Genomic DNA, 18303 nt, shown 5'->3' with positions numbered 1-18303 from the left:
CGGCCCTCCCTCTGCCTTCAGGAGCCATGAAGCTGCAGTGCGATGTGGAGGTGGTGAACCGGATGCTCCCGTCATTCGGGATGAAAAGTAGGGGAAAGGGCGTGAGAGCGGTGGTCTCCATCGGGAAGCATTTGGACAAGTCGAGTCAGCGCAGTAACATCTACATGATGATCTGCACGGCCAAAGACAGAACTGGGTCAAAATATAAGGTCAGTGAGTTGTTCCTGTCGCAGGGTACAGAGTGTTCTGACTGTCCTCTGATTCCAACTGCTAAAACTTTCCAGCATTTTTGTATCCCATCACGGAAAATTTCAAATATTCTTCAGTTGGAATCAGGTTGTGTTGATCACAATCTGACATGAAATGACAAAACATTTCCTTTTTTAAGTCAGTCAGTAAAAAAAAATAAAAATCTGTATGTACTGTTTGCATTTACCGTATCGTTTAATTATCGTGATACATTTCTTATAAGGATTGTGATTTATTATTGTCAGGATAAATTCCGATTGAGGTTCAAAATTCCCCAAAGCTGTCTCTGTTGTCCAGATTATTACATTTACTGTTTTCTCCACTGTTTGTGCAATGAGAGTATCAATAAATATCAATAAATGTGCAGTTACTGTTTTAAAGTCACACTTCTTTCTGCCAAAGTCTGCCAATTACTTTAACTTTAAAGCTTTTTGTATCCATTGGAAGGTTGTTTTCTCTCCTAATGGAAAAATGTTGCATATTCTACAATTGAAATCAAATATTTGAATATCTTGCATTTTTAGAAAAGAGTTTATTCACCACAATCTGACATTAAATACAACAAAACTTCCTGTTTTAAGTCAGATAAGACTATCAAACATATTTGTATATAGTTGTGGGCAGTTGTGGTTTATTACTGTTATCTGTTTTGTTGGACACATTTTTACTGTCCTTGACGTGTGCTTCGGGTGCAGATCAAAATCATTTCAAGGTCCACTAATTGTCCCTGAGCCACACGTTTTACAACCTTGATTAATTATCAATATTCCAAATTCTATAACTAGGATTTAAATGTTATAATCTTTATCTATGACTCCATAAACCCCTGGGCTGATGATTGAAATGGGCGAAACATGTCTTAATTTGTTTGTTGACGTAAGTTGAACGCCTGACTGGTCTTGTTCAAGGAGTGATTCACTGTTGATGTAATTATGATGCTTTGCTCTGTTGTCTGTCATACGAATGTTTTGCAATTTCTCTTTCAGCTGAGAGACAACATAGAGAAGTTCTTCACTTGGTTTGTGGAGGAGGGCAAAGCAACTGTGAGGCTAAAGGAACCAGCTGTTGATGTTTGTCTGAGTAAGGTATGACACTAACAGTTTGAGGAAGAAAGTGTTTCTTGTGGCAATCTTTTTTTTTTTTTACCCTGGAATAAGGCTTTTCTATTTTCTATGCATCATAACGACTGTCCAAAAGTAAAAAAAGAAAGGGCAAAACTTCTTTCTATGTGCACAGCATCCAAAACCAGAGAGAATAAGTGTCCAAACAGTGTCCAGCATAAAAAGTCTTCAAAAAGAACAAATCAGATAAATAATTAGTATTAAAAATTGGCTTCCGGTGAGAGAAAGATGCACCAATCATGGGTCAGAGGAGAGTAGACCTCCATCGACTCTCAAGCTAAAATGTCTCACTTTTATTCAAACTATTAAAAGCATCAAACTAAAATTTGCTGCCATTTTCGGTCTGTAAGCACATCAACCAACAGCATATGATCCAAACCTTGTTTTTGAGTTTAGCAAATGGGGATTAATCCTTAATGTTCTGCTAAATTCATAACTCTTGCAAGGAACCTGACGGACGGACATTTTCCTTTTTATATGGATAATAGTCCTGGTAAAGAATAAACTCCAATCTAGGTTAGGCCTCAGAGAAAAATGGAAAACTAACCTGTAATATCCAGACCATCCTGCAGTTTTTCCTTCATGTTTTTTTTTGAGGCTTCTATGCTTAATTACTTTACTATGACAGTGATTGGGGCCATTTTAGATAAAAAAAAGGATTGCACATCTGCTAGAAAATCTCTGAAATTTTCTGGAAAAGCAAAAACATTTCTGAGTTTAAAATGTCAAACATTTGTGAGAAAAAACTCTAAATATTCTAGATTATCTCAAATTTTCTAGAAAAATTTGTAGAAAAACGTGAAAATTCCAGAGTTCCAAAAGTTACAAAAGATTAATCTTACAATTTTAGTTTTTTCTCACAAAATATAAAGGTTACTTTTCAAACTCAGAAATTTCCTTGTTTTCCCCCCCCCCCAAACATTTTTGAGATTAATCTAAAAATATCTGAGCTTTTTGGTGAAAATTTAGTCTTTTTTTTCCCTATCTACAATCGCCATCATACTTTACTCAGTAAAAATGTTAAGAATAATCTTCTGCTATATGTTCCCTACTTTATTCCCAGCAGTATGGAGCTAATACGGTTCATTTTAAAAGAATTGTGTCAGGATATTACTGTCCAACAAAATCAGGCCACTTACTTTAAGGAATTCGGTCAAACACAACCAACATCACAAGAATACATCCGTCTGCTTTCTGCGTCATCTGGCCCATATCCTGACACACCTGTATCTCGTTCATATTTTATTTCAGGCCGATGCAAACAGTTTGAAGAACTTCCTGTCAGCAGCGCGTTTGGCCGACCGAGGGAGCGACACGAGCAGCCTTCCTCTGTCCACGCTTACTCCGGTTCGAGCCAGAGATGTGGAGCAGCCGAAGAAGAAGCTCTCAGTCATGTCCAAGAAGGATTACCCGCTCACCTCCAACTTCCCATATTCTCTGGAGCAGCTGCAGGTGTCCTACTGCAAACTGTCCCGGGTGGACATGCGCATGCTGTCCCTCAAAGGTGAATCTGTCATTTGTTACTTGAAGCTCATTTTTGTTTTAAATCATTTTCATTGCACACCAAGATCACAAATACCCACTAACTTACTGGTTTTGGACAAACTTCTTAATTAAAACTAACTATTAAACTTTTAATATTATAGATTTCTCTGTATTCAGTGAATACGTCTTAAAATAAAAAAATATTCAACATCTTTTCATATGGATGTTCAATATTATACAGATACCTAAATGCGTAAATTCGGAAAGCATTATTTATAGTTGAAACCAGATATTTAAAGATAATAAAAAGACATATATTTTTTCTCACTATCTGAAGTTAGAATCACAAGATGTTACCAATAACACTAATAAATGATGCTGTATAATAGCAAATTGAAGTTGTAATTTTTTAGTACTTTTTTATCTTTTTTTTTTTTTATCTTCAAGCACTGGTGTTGGAAAAATTACTGTGAAAATGCTTGAAAAGAGCATGAACTTTACTGTATGGTCTTAAGGAAACCTGCTTAAATGTTGTTTTCAAAAAGTACTTTTAATCTGACAAACAGGCTTCATCTGAACCCATATTCTAATTTACTGAATATGACTTTAGCTCTCCGCAGGCTGGATCTGAGCAACAACCACATCAAGAAGCTCCCGGCCACCATCGGCGACCTCGGCTGCCTCTCTGAACTCATCCTACACAACAACCACCTGGAGGCCTTTAGCGAAGCCCTGTGCTTGTCTACGCTGCAGCAGACCCTCCAGGTGCTGGACCTCAGCCAGAACCGGCTGCAGTCCCTCCCCTCCCGGTTCTGCCAGCTCAGAGAACTGATGAACCTCAAGCTGGACGACAATAAACTCTCGGGTTTGCCGCTCCAAATCGGCCGGCTCTCGAAGCTGAGGTTCCTGTCCGCTGCTCACAACCAGCTGACGGTTCTGCCCGCAGACTTCTTTAAGCTGAGTCTGGAGAACTTGGATCTGTTTGGGAATCCGTTTGTCCAGCCCAACCCTTTGGACCACACCATGCAACTCGCCTTCCCCCTTCCACTACAGGAGATCGCGTCCAGAGCTGTAGCTGATCTCAGGTTAGGTTATAACTCTGTTACTTTGATAGATCTTCCATCTCTGTTGTTCCTAAGTTGTTGGACCTAAGTGCAGCATTTAACACTGTTGACCATGATATACCATGGTGTTCACTTTCTTAAATTCATGTATCTAAACTTAATGGGGATCTATTATACAAAATTCAAATTTTTATACTTCCGCTTGGGTCTCATCTGCTTCTAAAAACAGCCCCCCAAAAAAACACCTCGCTGTTATTTTGGCAATAAGTTTGTTTTTTTGTGTCTAGTAAATTAGCTGTTTCCAAAAAAAGGAATTTAATGTCACAAATGAGCATCACTTCCCATCACCTAGTAACCCCGGCAGAGCCCGGCCCGTTACCTAGCAACCCAAACGGAACTCCAACACATTTAGTCTTCTGGTTTTACCGCCGTTTGCGCTCATTACAGGAGCTACGTACTTCTCAGTGCAATTCTGGTAAAAACGTTGTTAAAGGGTTAATAGAGGAGCCATGTTGTGAACTGGCTTCATGAAGGTGAAGTTTTAGAAAGAGCAGGAGTTTTTAAAGAGACAGAGTTCCAATTTCAAGACATAAAATTTCTTTTAAGTCACATTTTACATTTATAGCATTTTTAAACTAACTGAAGGCAGGGGTGGAAATTAGCACCCGCCACTGGCCAAATGCGGGTAAAAGTATGAAGTGGCCTGTAAATTGGAGCAACGCAATATGGCGGGTTGACAATTTGAACAGAAAAAAAAAAAGCTGCATTCAGTTTCAACTTCTGTCCAGGGAAGGAGTGGCTGACTGGACTACAGACTGATGCACATACTGTATATGGGACGGACCTAGACTGTCAAAATTTAACAAAAAATATATATCAAATCTAATTTTTATTGACCGCGGCAGCCCATTGATTGATTTCACTGACGGACATTGGGCTTATCCAATGAAATCCCTCAGTCCTCTTTGACCCTCCTTGCTGTTAGTAATTACTACAAGTGAACTTATTGCACTACACCTTTGTTAAGGTGTCCATGCTTTATGTTAAATTAGTTTGTGTACGTACATATGTATGGTAAACTTATTGTCAGTAAATTGATTTTCATAGAGTTAAGAATAAATTATGTATTTTATGTCATTTGCTTGTACTGGTGGGATTTGTAATTGAAAGAAAGAGAAACAGTGGCTGGTGAAATTTTTTCTCCACAAGCCACAGTGGAGGTCCAAACTATTTGTTTTCCACTTGGACCCGCTTCCAGCTGGCACTCACCAAGAGCGTCTGTAATCAGAACTGTGAATATAATAATAATAATAATAATAATAATAATAATAATAATGGAGGAAGTGGGTTGCGGTCTAAGAGAGAACTTCAAATGGTAATGTAGTTACTTTATTTCACTTTAAAATGATACTATGCGGCTGGAAAACACATAATACCATCCCTTAAAATCATGGCTTAAAATTATTGCTCATCAGTATTGTATTATTTTTTATGGTGTAAAGCACTTTAAACTGCCTTATTGCTGAGATTTGCTATACAAACAAACTTGACTCGACCCGCTCTTTGATTCCTCTCCCAGAATCCCGTACGGTCCTCACCTCATCCCGGCCCACTTGTGTGGAGAACTCGAAGCGGCCAAGATGTGCGAGTGCAGGCGCATCTGCGTCAGCTTCCACATCAAGACGGCAGTGAGCATGAACCTGCACCAAGTGTCTCACACGGTCGTGTTGGTGGACGACATGGGCGGCACGGACGCGCCGGTGCAGCAGCACTTCTGCTCCCTCTCCTGCTACTCCGAGTTTTTAGACGGCTGTCTTCAGCGAGGCCTGAGATGAGAAACGACACCTTAAGCGGTCAAAAACATTACAAAACGCTGCAAAAGACCTTGTTACATTGTTTTAGAGAATATATGGAGGCAGCTGGGCTAGTTAGAACCTAGAATCTTCCTGACGATTTCTTTAGATGACTTTTTTTGTTTGTTTTAACAGCGCTTTATTCAGCTGGTTTTACACCTACATGCTCGGTTTTATTAGAGTAGTGTTGACTATTAAAAACAATGCATTTCTACTGCACTGCTGTGAAAATCTGAAACTTCATCCTTTTCTCCTTCTCATATATCAGACTTCAGGTTCCTCTACTGACCTACATCTACGAGACGGGGGAATAAAGAAATAAGCACAGCACATCAGGGTCCAACAAGGAGGCCATTATTAAAGCTGCACTCGTCAGGCTTTTCCTAATTGATTTTTTTAAAACATTTTTTTAGGTCAATTACACATAAAGGAGGAAAACAAATGTTCTGCAGTTTTTTTTTTTTTTACCTTTTACTGGTTTTTACCAAACCCAAAAAGTGCCTCAAACTTCATGCTGTTGGTTTATGTTGTGAAGACTGAAAAATGGTTGAATTTCTTCGCTTTGATCCATTTAATAATTAGATGAAAGTTTCATATTTTTCCATATTTGACCTGGCCAACAAGGGGAAATTGGTCACTTCCAGTATTTGGATGATTTGTTGGTGCATCTCTTGTGATTAAGCTTGTAAAGTCCAAGAATTTTTATAAGTGCATAAATAATAAAAGTATTCATTGTTTAATGTGTGTGCCTTATTCTTTAACATGTTAATTATGTGGGAATAAAAATGTAAAGTTTTACGATAGATAAACCATTAAGTCACTCAGTGGTTTCTAAAGTTTGTCCCATAAAGTTGCACTATTTAAATTATTTTCAGCTTTTTATGCTTTTCTCCTGCACTTTTTGTCTAATAGTAGAAGATGAAAACATTGCCTAAAAAAGTATTCACTCTCTTGGATGATTTTCTGTTTTATTAATTTTATAAATCATTCATGATCAACAAAATCTGGGTTTTAGGTCTCTTTTTTTTTTACTGCAAAAATTAATAAATATCCAAACATTTAAGAAATAGACATTTAAATATACATTTATAAGAAGATAAAAAATTTTTACGTATCCTCTCCGACAGAATTGTTTGTCAAGGTGAGGTCCAAAAGCATTACAGCTTTTCCCATGATGCTCCACTTGATACATATGAAACTATATTAGAAATTGCTTTTGGTTTATTTCAAATGTAATAAACACAGATGGACAAAGAAGAATAGATGTTAGGAAAAAAATTGAAAGAAGCATAGAACACAAATCCACACCCTGGAAGACTGAATCTGCATCTGCAGAAAGAGAGAAAAATCCCAAGAAACCAAAACTAACAATCTACATGTATAACAATTAAGACATCACTAAAAAGTTGCATTTAGTGGTAACTGCATCCCAACTTCGAGTGTATTTGAAAAACATCTGTATCTAAACATCAGTGTGTTTATCTGGTTCTGTTCTTGGGGCGACTCTGGAACATCTGGAGATTATTGTGTGACAAACGAATCCTCGTAAAATCAGGGACATTGCAGACAACCCTGCGCATCTTCTTCATGAGACTAACAACAAAGTCAGAAGCTCCTTCAGAACCGCTGAAATACTGACCTCTACAAGAGATCCTGTGTAAAAAAAAATTCTTAACATAATTTACATTTAATTTGCCTCTCTCATTCAAAAAGTATTTTTTTATTTAAATTAAATATCTAATTTTGATCAAGGATCCTTTCAGGTCTAATTTGATCAGGATCAGCTGCCTCCACCTGTTAGGACCGATACAAACAGGAATATGACGTGATGTAAAGTTTTTAAATAACTTTAAAAACTTAAAGTCGTTAAAGTTCACTTTATCTGCATGGTAGCAGTGACTTGTTCCAAGCTTGAACTTCTTTGGTGAATAAGAAATAATTTTGTACAGAAAAAATGTGCAAGTTAGGATTTTTGATACGATATGTTCCAGTTGTTTTTATGATTATGTAATTATTATTCACAGAATAACAACATTTAGAATTGACATATTCAGACAGTTTTCTTATGAATATTTATTATTAAATTGGTATTAGTTTATTAACTTTGGGAGAAAACTATTAAAATCTCACAGAACAATTGCATATCTTTGAAAACATCTGCAGTATAATAGGAAATAAAAAACAAGGTTAAACATCATCATTCTTTTTAAAAACACAGCTTACACATCAAACACAGCTGGACTTATCAGTCCAGCTCGTAAATAAGTTTGTTGTGGAAATTGAAACCTGCAGTTGTGGAGTGATCAGTGATCAGCGTCTCTTTTCCATCAGCACCGATCTCCCTCAGTGGCCAGGCTGCTGCGTCTGCTGCTGGCTTGTTGTTTTGCTCCAGTGTCTGGAGAACTTGATGTGCTGGCAGGTCATCTTCATCTGTTTCTCTTCCTTTCTCTGCTGCGTCTGTGGCAAACACCTGGCAGGACTCCATTTTCTCCCCTGAAATAATGACTCTGCTCTGGCTTTGAGCGGTTGGTGGGACTTCAGGAGAAATCTGGGGTTCCTCAATGGGTGGAAGTTGCTGGAGTGAAGCCTCTTCTCCAGTCTGATGCATAAAAAAGAAGAGGAGAAACAAAGTTGACGTTACTTTTTGTTGCTCCTACTTGACTTTACATAATTGGAGTCCTGATATAATTTTGTAAATATGTCTTTTTTTGAGTTCTTTTGAGTGTGTAAACTTTATAGACTCTCTTGCAAATTAATTGCCCCAAAGTATTTAAATTTTATTCAAATAGTGCCAGGTTGTAGCGGATTTCCCTCTTAATAAAGGAAATCGTTATTTGAAAACTACACTTTGTATGATATTTGATGATCAAAAACAATCTGCAAGAGTGCAAGTACATTTTTCACAGTACTACATATGTTTAGTGGTCTGGTTAATTGCTAGCTAATAACAATGTATATTTCTGAATTTTGTAAAAGTGATGAGATAATAATAGCTGCCTAACATGCCTGCACTGTTTTTGTTGCAGTAGTTTTCCTATGCAAGGTGGCCATGTTGGTTTTTAAAGACAGAATTGGTGACACTTATTCATGTTTTCCAACTTTATTTTAACTTACTTTTTCCAACTTAAACTTCATGCTTCAACCAAAAACGCAGCATCTACTACAAACCAACGGAAAATTTTCTGACAGTGTTTTAAAATGTCAGTGTGGCACAACCTTTAAGAATTGTTGACCAAAAATGGTTCTTACCTGCATATTTTCCTGTGCATTCTTTGCCTCCTGGAGTTCTGAAGTTGCTGTTTTAGACGTAGACTCTAGACTTGAGGTCAGTTTAGCTTGTTTTTCCTCTTCTGAGGAGCTAATCTGTTCATCAGACATTAAAGCATCCTGGTTTTCCGTTACAGGAGAGGCAGCTGAAGTTTCCTGTGAGTAAACTTCTGGACAGTCTCCTTTCTGATAGTAATATTTATCCAGAGATGATTCTTCCTCAGAATCTTGGTTCTGGTTTTCATTCATCGTCATTAGTCCACCTTCCTCATCATTCTCTTCCTTGCTCATTTGTAATCTTTGTTGCTGTTTGTCCAAATCCCAGTTTGGGAGCTCTGTTTCTGGCTTTTCTTCCTCTTTTTCATGCTTTCTTTTTATTTCCTGACACTTTTCCTCTTCTCCTCCACTCTTCTGTTCTTCAACACCATTTTCGACCTGATTTCTTTCTTTCTGTTCATCTCTTTGAACCTCTTGCTCGGTCTTTTCACAAATCCCTTTCTCTTCTTCAACCTCATCTTCTCCTTGAAGATCGCTCACCAAAGGACAAGGTCCAACAGATTGATGAAGAGATTCATCAGGTGGACGGACCGGCAGGGTGATGGTGAGCTGTCCTGTGTATTTGTTGAACTTGGCCTCTCCTTGGTCTTCATCCACAGGGTAGGCTAAAGGCAGACGTAGCCTGTAGGCAGGTTGTTTGGACTCTAGCATCAGAGTTTTCTCCATTACTTCAAGGTTTGTGTCTCTAGCTGACTTCAGAAGAGGCAGGTCAATAGTAATCACAATTTCCTTTGGCCTGGGGCTCTGGACGGAGTCTCTACAACATCTGAAGTCCTGTAAATCAACCTTAGATCGATATTTTACAGTGTATTCTGGCTTTTCTGGCTCCTGGTTGTTCTGTGATTGGATTTGTTGCTGAACATCTCTGCTGTTTGTTAATGTAAGTGACTCTTCAGACTTCATCCGTGGCTCAGGAACCTCTAACAATGGCAGGGGAGAGTTGAGATTCTCGGCACTGAATCCGGGTATGGGTCTTCGGATGATACATGTCTGAGGGGTACCTTTGTATTTCGTCTTCATTTCTCTCACGTTGTTTTTGTCTAGCTTGACTTTATATGCTTTTTGAACTCCATCAATTGCTGTGTCATTCACCATATCCATGAATGGTTTGTTTTTAGAGGCCATGTGCAGCGTGTCAGGGTGGAAAATAACATCATATATCATGAATGTGTTGCCTTTAGGGTCTTTCTCTGTCCTCCCAGGATAAAGACTGTAAGGCAGAGTCCAATACTGCCCCCTGCGGCCATCATCTGACACTCCAATCTTTACTTCAGGTTTTTGGATTTTATCATTGGTACATATGTTGATGTAGCATTTCTGTTTTCCAGCTCCGCTCGTTCTGATCACCCTGAACGGTGTCGGCTGGATGAAATCCACATTGTTTCCTCTCTGCTGCTCCAACTGTCGGATTTCTTCTTCGTACTTTTCCCTGTTTTCAGGTTCGGATAGTTCTTGGACGTATTCGCAGAACATCTCCCTAAATTTACAGTCTTTAAAGGCTTTGGTAAATCTGCCCATCTCCTCCGACGACAAGTTTAGCTCTTCGAGTTTATCGCTGATGTCCATTTTGAATATTTCGAGAAACCGACTAGTTGGAATAAACTTTAAATGTTCTGAAAAATTACCTCAGTTTAAACACATCAACTCACACAATCTATGAAAGCGGGTTGCTGTCGTTTCAGGCCCAGTAGAAGTCCTTAGAAAACGGGCGTTAGTGTTGTTGATGTCACCATGGTAACACGGAGTCGAAGGGAGGGCAAAGAACGTCCGGGTCGTACGTCAACGTCGCCGCCATATTGTACGAGGCATTTTTAGTTGAAGCAGGTCTTAAAAGCTACACTAACCAGTTCTTTAAGTCCGTTTATTCAGCTCAAATAAACAGTTAATCAAAGGTTTAAGCCTTAGAAAAAAATTAAATAAATGTGTCCATTAATTACGGAAGAGGTTTAGGGCCACTGAGGGGGAAAAAAAGTGTTTTTTTCTGTCGTTTAATCAAATTAATAACAGTAAATACCAAATCTACTGTAATGGTTGGTTATTTATTGATTCATTTCTTTTTTTAAATTAATTTTCATCAATCACGTCTTACATTTTCTTCGATAGTGGCTACAGTGATGAGTTGCTCAGAGCAGCAGGTGTCGCTGTGGATCACACTTCTTGTGGCATTCGGCCAGTAAGTAAGTCGGTCAGTGAGGCAGGTGGGCGGGGTTGCAGGGAAGAGCGCTGATTGGTCGCGCCCCCAGCAGTCCATATTTTCCAGGGTGTGATTGGAGGAAGATGCTGTTAACGTTTGTGGTTCGACTGCTGATAAATGTGCGTTAGAAACGCGGAAACAAAGGAAGATCTGACGTTTATCTGAAGCCATCCTAGTTTTGTTGTATCTTATCTCTACTGGGACCCTGGGAACGTTTGTTTGGTGTGTTTTTAACTTTCTTTTTGCATAATTTTAGCTGTGTTTATTCAAACGGAATCAAATTTGACCAGCTTGTGTATTTAGTTTAAATTTATCTATCTTTTTTTTTTTTTCCAAACTCTTACAATCTGCCTTTTAAAATGAATTGAGTGGTCTGTGTTCCTTACTTTTTGTTCTTTTCATTACAAAAACACTTAAAATGACTTTTTTTGGATCAGAATCAATGCTGAATGTCTAAAGGTCCAGAAAAATAAAATGTTCTTTTCCTTGAAACATCACACTGGTGTTACGGGGTTAAAAAGTCACACATTACATGATTGTATGTTGCTTATAATAGCATTCATAAAAAATGTGGAAAAAAATCTGTCAATACTTAATAATTATAAAGTCTCATGAAAGGATAGTGTTTAAATTCTACCAGTTTGTGTGGCTAAAATGTGAAAAAATGTCTCGATTTAAGAAAGCTTGAGTCTTTTAAACTCAAATAGCAGCCTCATCTCCTTCTTTCTTCCAGACTGAACCAAAAAGTCCCAAAAGATTGGTTAATAAAAAGCAAACTTCTCGTCAGTCTGTTCTGACTCAACCATTCTGGCCCGGAGATAATCAGGAGAACACAATGTTCCCGACAGAACTGCTTGCAGAGCTTTTACAACACACTCGCACAGAAATCAGTTTAGGCCAACAGGAAGCTACCCACGGGGTAGTAAGCTCATTTGGAAGAACATGAGTGAGGCTCAGCTGACCAAAAAAGGCCGTGGTAAAGAAGGAGGCAGTGTGACACACAGAGGATGTGGGCTGACACCACTCAGTCTGTTTCTGAATCATTCGGCTGGAAAACGCTGCTGACTACGCCTCGTTTCCACTCAGAAATAACACAAAAATAAAGCTCATTTAAGTGTTTTTTTTTAATTACAAACATGATATTAAATAATATGAAAAGTTAGGTGGGCAGATATATTTGACGTAGAGTCAAAGTTTTCGTGATTAGCTTTCAAATGTACACTTTTTGTCATGTTTTACCCCTCAAATAAGACAAAGAAAATGCATTTTATACTCAATACATTCACACTGACATCAGTATTACGACAGAGATAATGTCTTGTAGGAGAGGTGGACAAAATGAAACGTCAACAACTGAGTCAATACAAAAGCTTTGGCAAGGATGCATACAAATGATCAATAATAAAAAAAGTAAACTAAGTATCTTTTAGAGAAAATCCATGTACAAAATGAGCAGTAGAGAAGGAAGAGTCCAGTGCATGTTCAGTCTTTTATAGGTAAAACGCAAGCAGCCATGTTTGCTGCTCACTTTGACCCTCTGGTGTCTCAGGAGTGAGAAAGGTCCATGCATATTATTTTAGGTAAATTGATTTTCTTATCAGAAACCAGTAATAATTTTAAAAAGTATTTTAAAATATATTCAATTGAAATAAAGCCATTTTTTCTGATTTTGTAGTCAAAAACTATCTGAAAGAAACATTTTTCTCATATTCTGACACGATTCACCCTGTGACATCACTGCCCATATATGGTAAGGGTTGAGTGTTTTAGAGTACGTGCCTCATCCTGTGACATCAATGCCCATATATGGTATGGGTCAGCCTGTTGAAGTAGGCTGATATATGTCTTACACATATATCAGCATGTAATCCTGTTTCTCTGGATTAGCAATTGTGGTGAGATGTGGAACTAAATATCTGTGGGGAGAAATAATGCTTACTTGTAACAAATTTGAGCACAAAAAAAACTTAACTCCATGTAGATTACTTTTGCGATTTGGCCTCAAACCACTTCCTATCCCAATAATGTCAGTTGATGCATGTTTCACACATACTGAGGATCTTACTAGAAGCACTTTTCTGCCACCTAGTGGTCAGAGCTATGCCTAGTTAGGCCAGTACCTTCTGGACTAGGATATAAAAATGGGTCAAGTGATTTTTTTGAAATCTTAGACATGAAAGTATATCAAACTAATTGGTCAACTCGCCTGTTTTTGACCTCAAAAAGGCAGAATGGCTCATGATTCAATCTAATACTTTGAAATCAAAATATTACTTGGTTTTCATTACTTGTTTCCAATGAGAGCATCCACATACCAAAGTATACACAGACTGAGAAAGATCGCATTTGTTCAGTGTCTACTTGGAGCTGGCAGGTACTAGCATGCTCAGCATGCCAATGGCAGCTTTAGAGGGAGGAGTTTTGTCTGCAGCCATTTTGCTCAGATTGCGAACATCCGCCTGCCAGGAGGGGATCTTCTTTGTGGTCATGTGACGGCGAGCATGTTTGGTCAGGTGGTCGCTGCGCATGAATCGCCGATCGCACACCGGACAGACGAATTTCTTCTCGCCGGTGTGCGTGCGCCGATGTCGGGACAGCTCATCGGAGCGGGCAAACCTCTTATCACACCCGTCCCAGCTGCAGCTGAATGGTTTCTCACCTTCGGGAGGGAAACAGAAGGACAGTCAGGAAAAACAAATGAGTCACGATGTTGTCATCAAAACTCAACACGTCGATTCTAATATAGGACAATGAACTCAATCTTGGTTCTTTATGAAATACCCGGACATACAAGCTATGTTTCCATGAACAATAAAGTTGTGCAAATTGGAATTATAAAAATAAACTTGCTTAATGGAAATAAGGCAATTTAAAAAAATAAATCCTGTTTTTAAATAATGAAAAAAAGTTTTAGCATTAGAGTTTGGTGGTGTTTTAGCTGTATCGAAAACAAAAGGAGACACTTTTTTTTCACATGAACATCTGGTTATTGATCATGAGATCAATAACCAGATGTTACTACTGGCGGATAAGATGAAGAAGACAAGAGGATGATGGCCTGGTATATTTTTAAACAACTTATAGGGGGAACAAACTTATTCACGTGTTATATCAATTGCGTTTCTTATTTAATGGAAAAACCATAATTGAGAAATTGTGTTTTTTTGACTTTGCTGGAATATCAACAAAGTTTTGCACACATTTGTAATGGAAACGCAGCTTATGCCAGCCACCAATCAAGAAAGGGCCTCACCTGTGTGCGTCCGTAAATGAGCCTTGAGGTGTGAGCTCTTGAAGTAAGTTTTTCTGCAACCTGTAAAGCTGCAGATATAGTTTCTCCTGCGAGAAAAGTCTATTTTTGTGGCTGCCGTGTTGCTGCAGGGCCCAGTCGGCATGTACAAGGGGGCTGGGGCTAGAGGTAGCAGTTTGGTGTTGCCCAGGGTCATGACAGTCTGTTGGCCCTGAGGGGCCTGGGGGACCGAGGAATGAGGGAGGACCAACATTACCGTGGCCTGTGGCACTGCTGAGCCCACAATAAGGGGCTGCTGGAGGGAGGGGCTGTTGGCCGACGTGGGGTGGGGGAGGATGGGTGTTGTGGCAGTCCGAATTCCAGTACTGGAGGTCTGACCTGGACTGGGGATGAACGCTGAGATTATTCCCGATTGGCTGCAGATGGGAAACATCTGGCAGATGATTTGTGGACTGGTCACTGAAGTAGGAGAGAGGATGGGTGGGGGGCCTGTGGGTGGGTTTTGTGGTTGGGTGTTGACTGTGGAGGTGGAGACAATGTCCAAGGAAGGTTTAGAGGGACTGATAGGGTGCTGTGTTGTTGCTGCTGCAGGAGGAGCCTGAGGTGTGTTTGTGATGCATTCCTGTTGCTGCTGCATGCACACTATTGTTCCTGTTGCAGTCACTGTGCTCACAGTTTTCTGTGAAATGGAGGTGACTGGAATGTGGCGCTGCTGGCACAGGTCTCTGTCCGCAGTGTGCCTGATGACGCTGGTCGCCATGGCTCTGCAGGGGTGCGGCGGAGCAGGCAGGGACAGGGTCCTTTCAGGAGTGTGGGCCAGCTTGGGTTGATGGAGCTCAGGTCCAGAGAATGCCGTGGACACGGTGGGTGTCGGGGAAGACTGGACCGTGCCGCTTGAAGAGGTCTCAACAAAGCTGGGGCTGTGGGGAGGTGTCATGCACTGGAAAGAAATGAGGAAGGATAATGCTATAAAAACACTTCACAGAAACATAATACAATTGGTTTCGCTGGACTATCAGACAAAGATAGCCAAACTAAAGGTGTTTAGAGTTTGAAGACCCTATTTAAGCTAATGCCACACCAATTAAAGGAGACTATTTAGATTTTTATTCTTTTTAACCACTCAGACGTGGACTTGTTGGGTCATTTTCTTGGTGCTTAATCCAAGTTTGGATGAGAATTTATAGTTTCACAGTCATGAAGCAACAAAACAGCCCAATATATCATACTGCCAATACCATGTGGTGCATCCAGAGTATGCATGATGATTTTCCAAACAACAGATCTAGTTTTCACCTTCCACCTGGCATTGCACAGAATATTTTCCCAAAAAAGAAGTTTTCTGCAAAAACGTAAGAGAGCCTTTGTGTTCTTAGAACTCTCCCATGGGTTTAATTTAGTTATTAAATCATGAGTACTACCCTGGATGAGTCGTAATTTTGGTAGGCCGACCATTTCTGGGAGAGTTCACCACTGCACAGTATTTTTTTCCATCACCATCATTAACTGGAGTCCCAAAATGTGGAAAGAACAGAGATTTTGTAGCCAATTTACTGCTGTCAGGCAGGTCCAATGTAAGTGTTTCTAGAGTTTTCACTTCATGAAAATTTTCCCTGGATGGCTTGAAAATAGGACTGTGCATTTATTGTATTGTTTCTCATTTATTGTGATACATTTTTATTATGATAAGAATTTAGATTTATGGTTTTTGCAATAAATTCCAATTAATGATGTTTAAAAAAACCTAAACTATTGTCAGTTTCTCTACTGCTTGTTAAATGCGAGCATCAATGAATACCAATACATTTGAAAAGTACAAATCACACTTTTTTGTCCTAAAGAAGAGTATTACAAATTGGAATGCTTTTCAACAGCAGTATTTGTGTTTGTGGGTCTTTGATTGCCATACAATTACCTCAAAAAGAAGTTATAAATAGTTCTTACTGTCACTTTTATCAATATCAAAATAGTACCACAAAATATTGCAATAAAACTTTAAGTCCATATTGCCCACCCCTATTCTAATCTTTTTTCTTGAACTTTATAAATAAAATATGTTTGTAAAGTGTTTCTTGTACTTTTTCAAGTTGCTTAGGCATGACAAAAACCAAAAATCAAGGAACTTTGTACTTTTTTGCAACACTGTAAGTATCACATAAGATATCCAGGTGCATAACTGATGTAGCTGAAGTGTGATTTTATGGGTTTGCATCGCACTGTTTGACCAGCTCTTACCAGAGAGGAGAGGGACACAAAGTCCCTTGGGGACTCCTGGAGCTCCAGCGGCAGGAGGGAGTCGCAGGAATCAGAAGCCGGAGTGAGGGGCCGGGGCTTGCAGGTGTTCAGCTTGTTGCCGCCGCCGCCACCGAGGAACACAGGTTGACCCCAGGAGCTCATACACACCAGAGCTTCAGCCGCCTCCAGATCGGTGTACTCCAAAGCAGAAGAACAGCTGCTGGTTCCACTGGAGACAGATTGTTCGCTGTCGTGCCTTCTTCTCTTCAGGCACGGCCCACACTGATCCATATGTACAGCCTAGGAGGAACAAAGAAACAAAGCTGTGTTTTTAACCCTCTAAAATGCCATGGTGGTTGAGTTCAATCAGTTATGACTGACTAAAGGAAACTGAGTCTTGTACTGTAAAATACAGCAGCTGTATCTGCTCGGTGTGGCTGAATTTCCCGGGGCCAAACTGAATGATGCTACCACTGTGGGAGAGAGGGGGGTTGTTGGTGACTACACCCTAACCCTGCATGCACTCCCTCTGGATTGAAGCCAGGACGCCTCCCCTTCCCAAATATAGACCCAACAGTGACGTGCTGCCAGATCAGCCATGTGAAATCCCCATAAAGCGGTTCGCATCAGGAAGTAGTCTTGGCAGTGAAACAACTTTGTCTTATCATTTCTCATAAAACACTAATTATTTTATTGAGTCACCAACCACTTTGATCAGACTGCCTTCTGGTTGTTTTTTTTATTTTTATTTTTTAAATTCATGAAATAATACATTTTGTATTAAAGACTGAAAAAAAGTTTCTTAAATAAATACATATTTCAACTATGATCAGTATAAAATATATCATTAAAAACTTTGACAATGTGTGTAAATTAGCTCCTGACAATGGTTTAATAGCAGGGAGTAAGCAAGAGAACATTATGTGACTGTTTGGAAAACAAAATAACAAAGATTTTTAAAATGATCTCACCTCCTGTAAGTCCATGTCATTAATATTTCCTGACGCCTCTGAAGCAAACAGAGAAAAAATGTCCCGTTAATTTTGTTGATGCCAGTGTGGAACAAAGGGAGCTTCAGCCTGGTCCAGGATGGACTTCAGATCGTCTCTCTTTTTTCCTCTCAGCTGAGCCGTGTGTGTAAAACATGGGCAGGGACAGAAAAACAAAACTCACAACACGTACTCAACGGTGGCAACACTCAGCCAATCGCCGCACAGCGAGTGCGGCGCGCTGACCAATGGGAGAGCGGAGGGCGCGTGAACAGTGCGTGCTCGCTGGACGGTTGGAGGAAATAGGGTGCGTGGCCGTTGGTGGGCGTGGCCACAGAGTCAGCAGTGTCAGGGTGAACCCAGTGAACTGGCAGTCGCTGAAGTGGGCGAAAGGTCGGCCCGGTCTATGCTGCGTTTGAGGACAGTTGGAATAAATCTGGAAATGAATTAGTTTCATTCTCAGGCGAAGTTTATTAATTTAGCTGAACTATTTTCAGAGCTGTGAACAAGTATTTGCACCCTTAATGATTTTTCACTCT

At 39.6% G+C, this 18303-nt stretch overlaps 3 protein-coding genes across 3 annotated transcripts; 1 reads left to right on the top strand and 2 right to left on the bottom strand.

The window, feature by feature from the left end:
- Positions 1 to 26: 26 nt before the first annotated feature.
- Positions 27 to 6512, top strand: lrr1 (leucine rich repeat protein 1). The gene is made up of 5 exons (XM_032547929.1): positions 27 to 209; positions 1236 to 1334; positions 2622 to 2874; positions 3466 to 3940; positions 5499 to 6512. The coding sequence occupies exons 1-5, from the start codon at positions 27 to 29 to the stop codon at positions 5752 to 5754; spliced, it is 1266 nt and encodes a 421-aa protein (XP_032403820.1). The 3' UTR covers positions 5755 to 6512.
- Positions 6513 to 6935: 423 nt separating this feature from the next.
- Positions 6936 to 11040, bottom strand: LOC116709413 (protein kintoun). Its single transcript, XM_032547925.1, has 2 exons — positions 9022 to 11040; positions 6936 to 8371 (listed from the first exon to the last, which is right to left on the bottom strand). Exons 1-2 carry the CDS (start codon positions 10660 to 10662, stop codon positions 8018 to 8020), a joined length of 1995 nt encoding a protein of 664 aa, XP_032403816.1. The 5' UTR covers positions 10663 to 11040; the 3' UTR covers positions 6936 to 8017.
- A 1355-nt stretch (positions 11041 to 12395) lies between these two features.
- Positions 12396 to 17924, bottom strand: LOC116709415 (Krueppel-like factor 11). Its single transcript, XM_032547928.1, has 4 exons — positions 17747 to 17924; positions 16776 to 17075; positions 14544 to 15480; positions 12396 to 13949 (listed from the first exon to the last, which is right to left on the bottom strand). The coding sequence occupies exons 1-4, from the start codon at positions 17759 to 17761 to the stop codon at positions 13648 to 13650; spliced, it is 1554 nt and encodes a 517-aa protein (XP_032403819.1). The 5' UTR covers positions 17762 to 17924; the 3' UTR covers positions 12396 to 13647.
- Between the last annotated feature and the right edge of the window lie 379 nt (positions 17925 to 18303).

This window comes from Xiphophorus hellerii, chromosome 19 (assembly GCF_003331165.1).
Source record: "Xiphophorus hellerii strain 12219 chromosome 19, Xiphophorus_hellerii-4.1, whole genome shotgun sequence".
In the NCBI taxonomy this organism is placed as follows: Eukaryota; Metazoa; Chordata; class Actinopteri; order Cyprinodontiformes; family Poeciliidae; genus Xiphophorus; species Xiphophorus hellerii.
Note: the sequence above shows the minus strand (reverse complement) of the source record. Positions and strands in the feature narration are given on the sequence as shown.

Coding starts and splice junctions, on each gene's coding strand:
- LOC116709413 (XM_032547925.1), bottom strand. CDS start 10,662: ATGGACATCAGCGATAAACTCGAAGAGCTAAACTTGTCGTCGGAGGAG. Junction 8,372..9,021: donor ATGCACAGGAAAATATGCAG/GTAAGAACCATT, acceptor TTTATGCATCAG/ACTGGAGAAGAGGCTTCACT.
- LOC116709415 (XM_032547928.1), bottom strand. Junction 15,481..16,775: donor TTGTGTCCCTCTCCTCTCTG/GTAAGAGCTGGT, acceptor ATTTCTTTCCAG/TGCATGACACCTCCCCACAG. Junction 13,950..14,543: donor TCATTTACGGACGCACACAG/GTGAGGCCCTTT, acceptor TCCCTCCCGAAG/GTGAGAAACCATTCAGCTGC.
- lrr1 (XM_032547929.1), top strand. CDS start 27: ATGAAGCTGCAGTGCGATGTGGAGGTGGTGAACCGGATGCTCCCGTCA. Junction 1,335..2,621: donor TTGATGTTTGTCTGAGTAAG/GTATGACACTAA, acceptor ATTTTATTTCAG/GCCGATGCAAACAGTTTGAA. Junction 3,941..5,498: donor AGAGCTGTAGCTGATCTCAG/GTTAGGTTATAA, acceptor TTCCTCTCCCAG/AATCCCGTACGGTCCTCACC.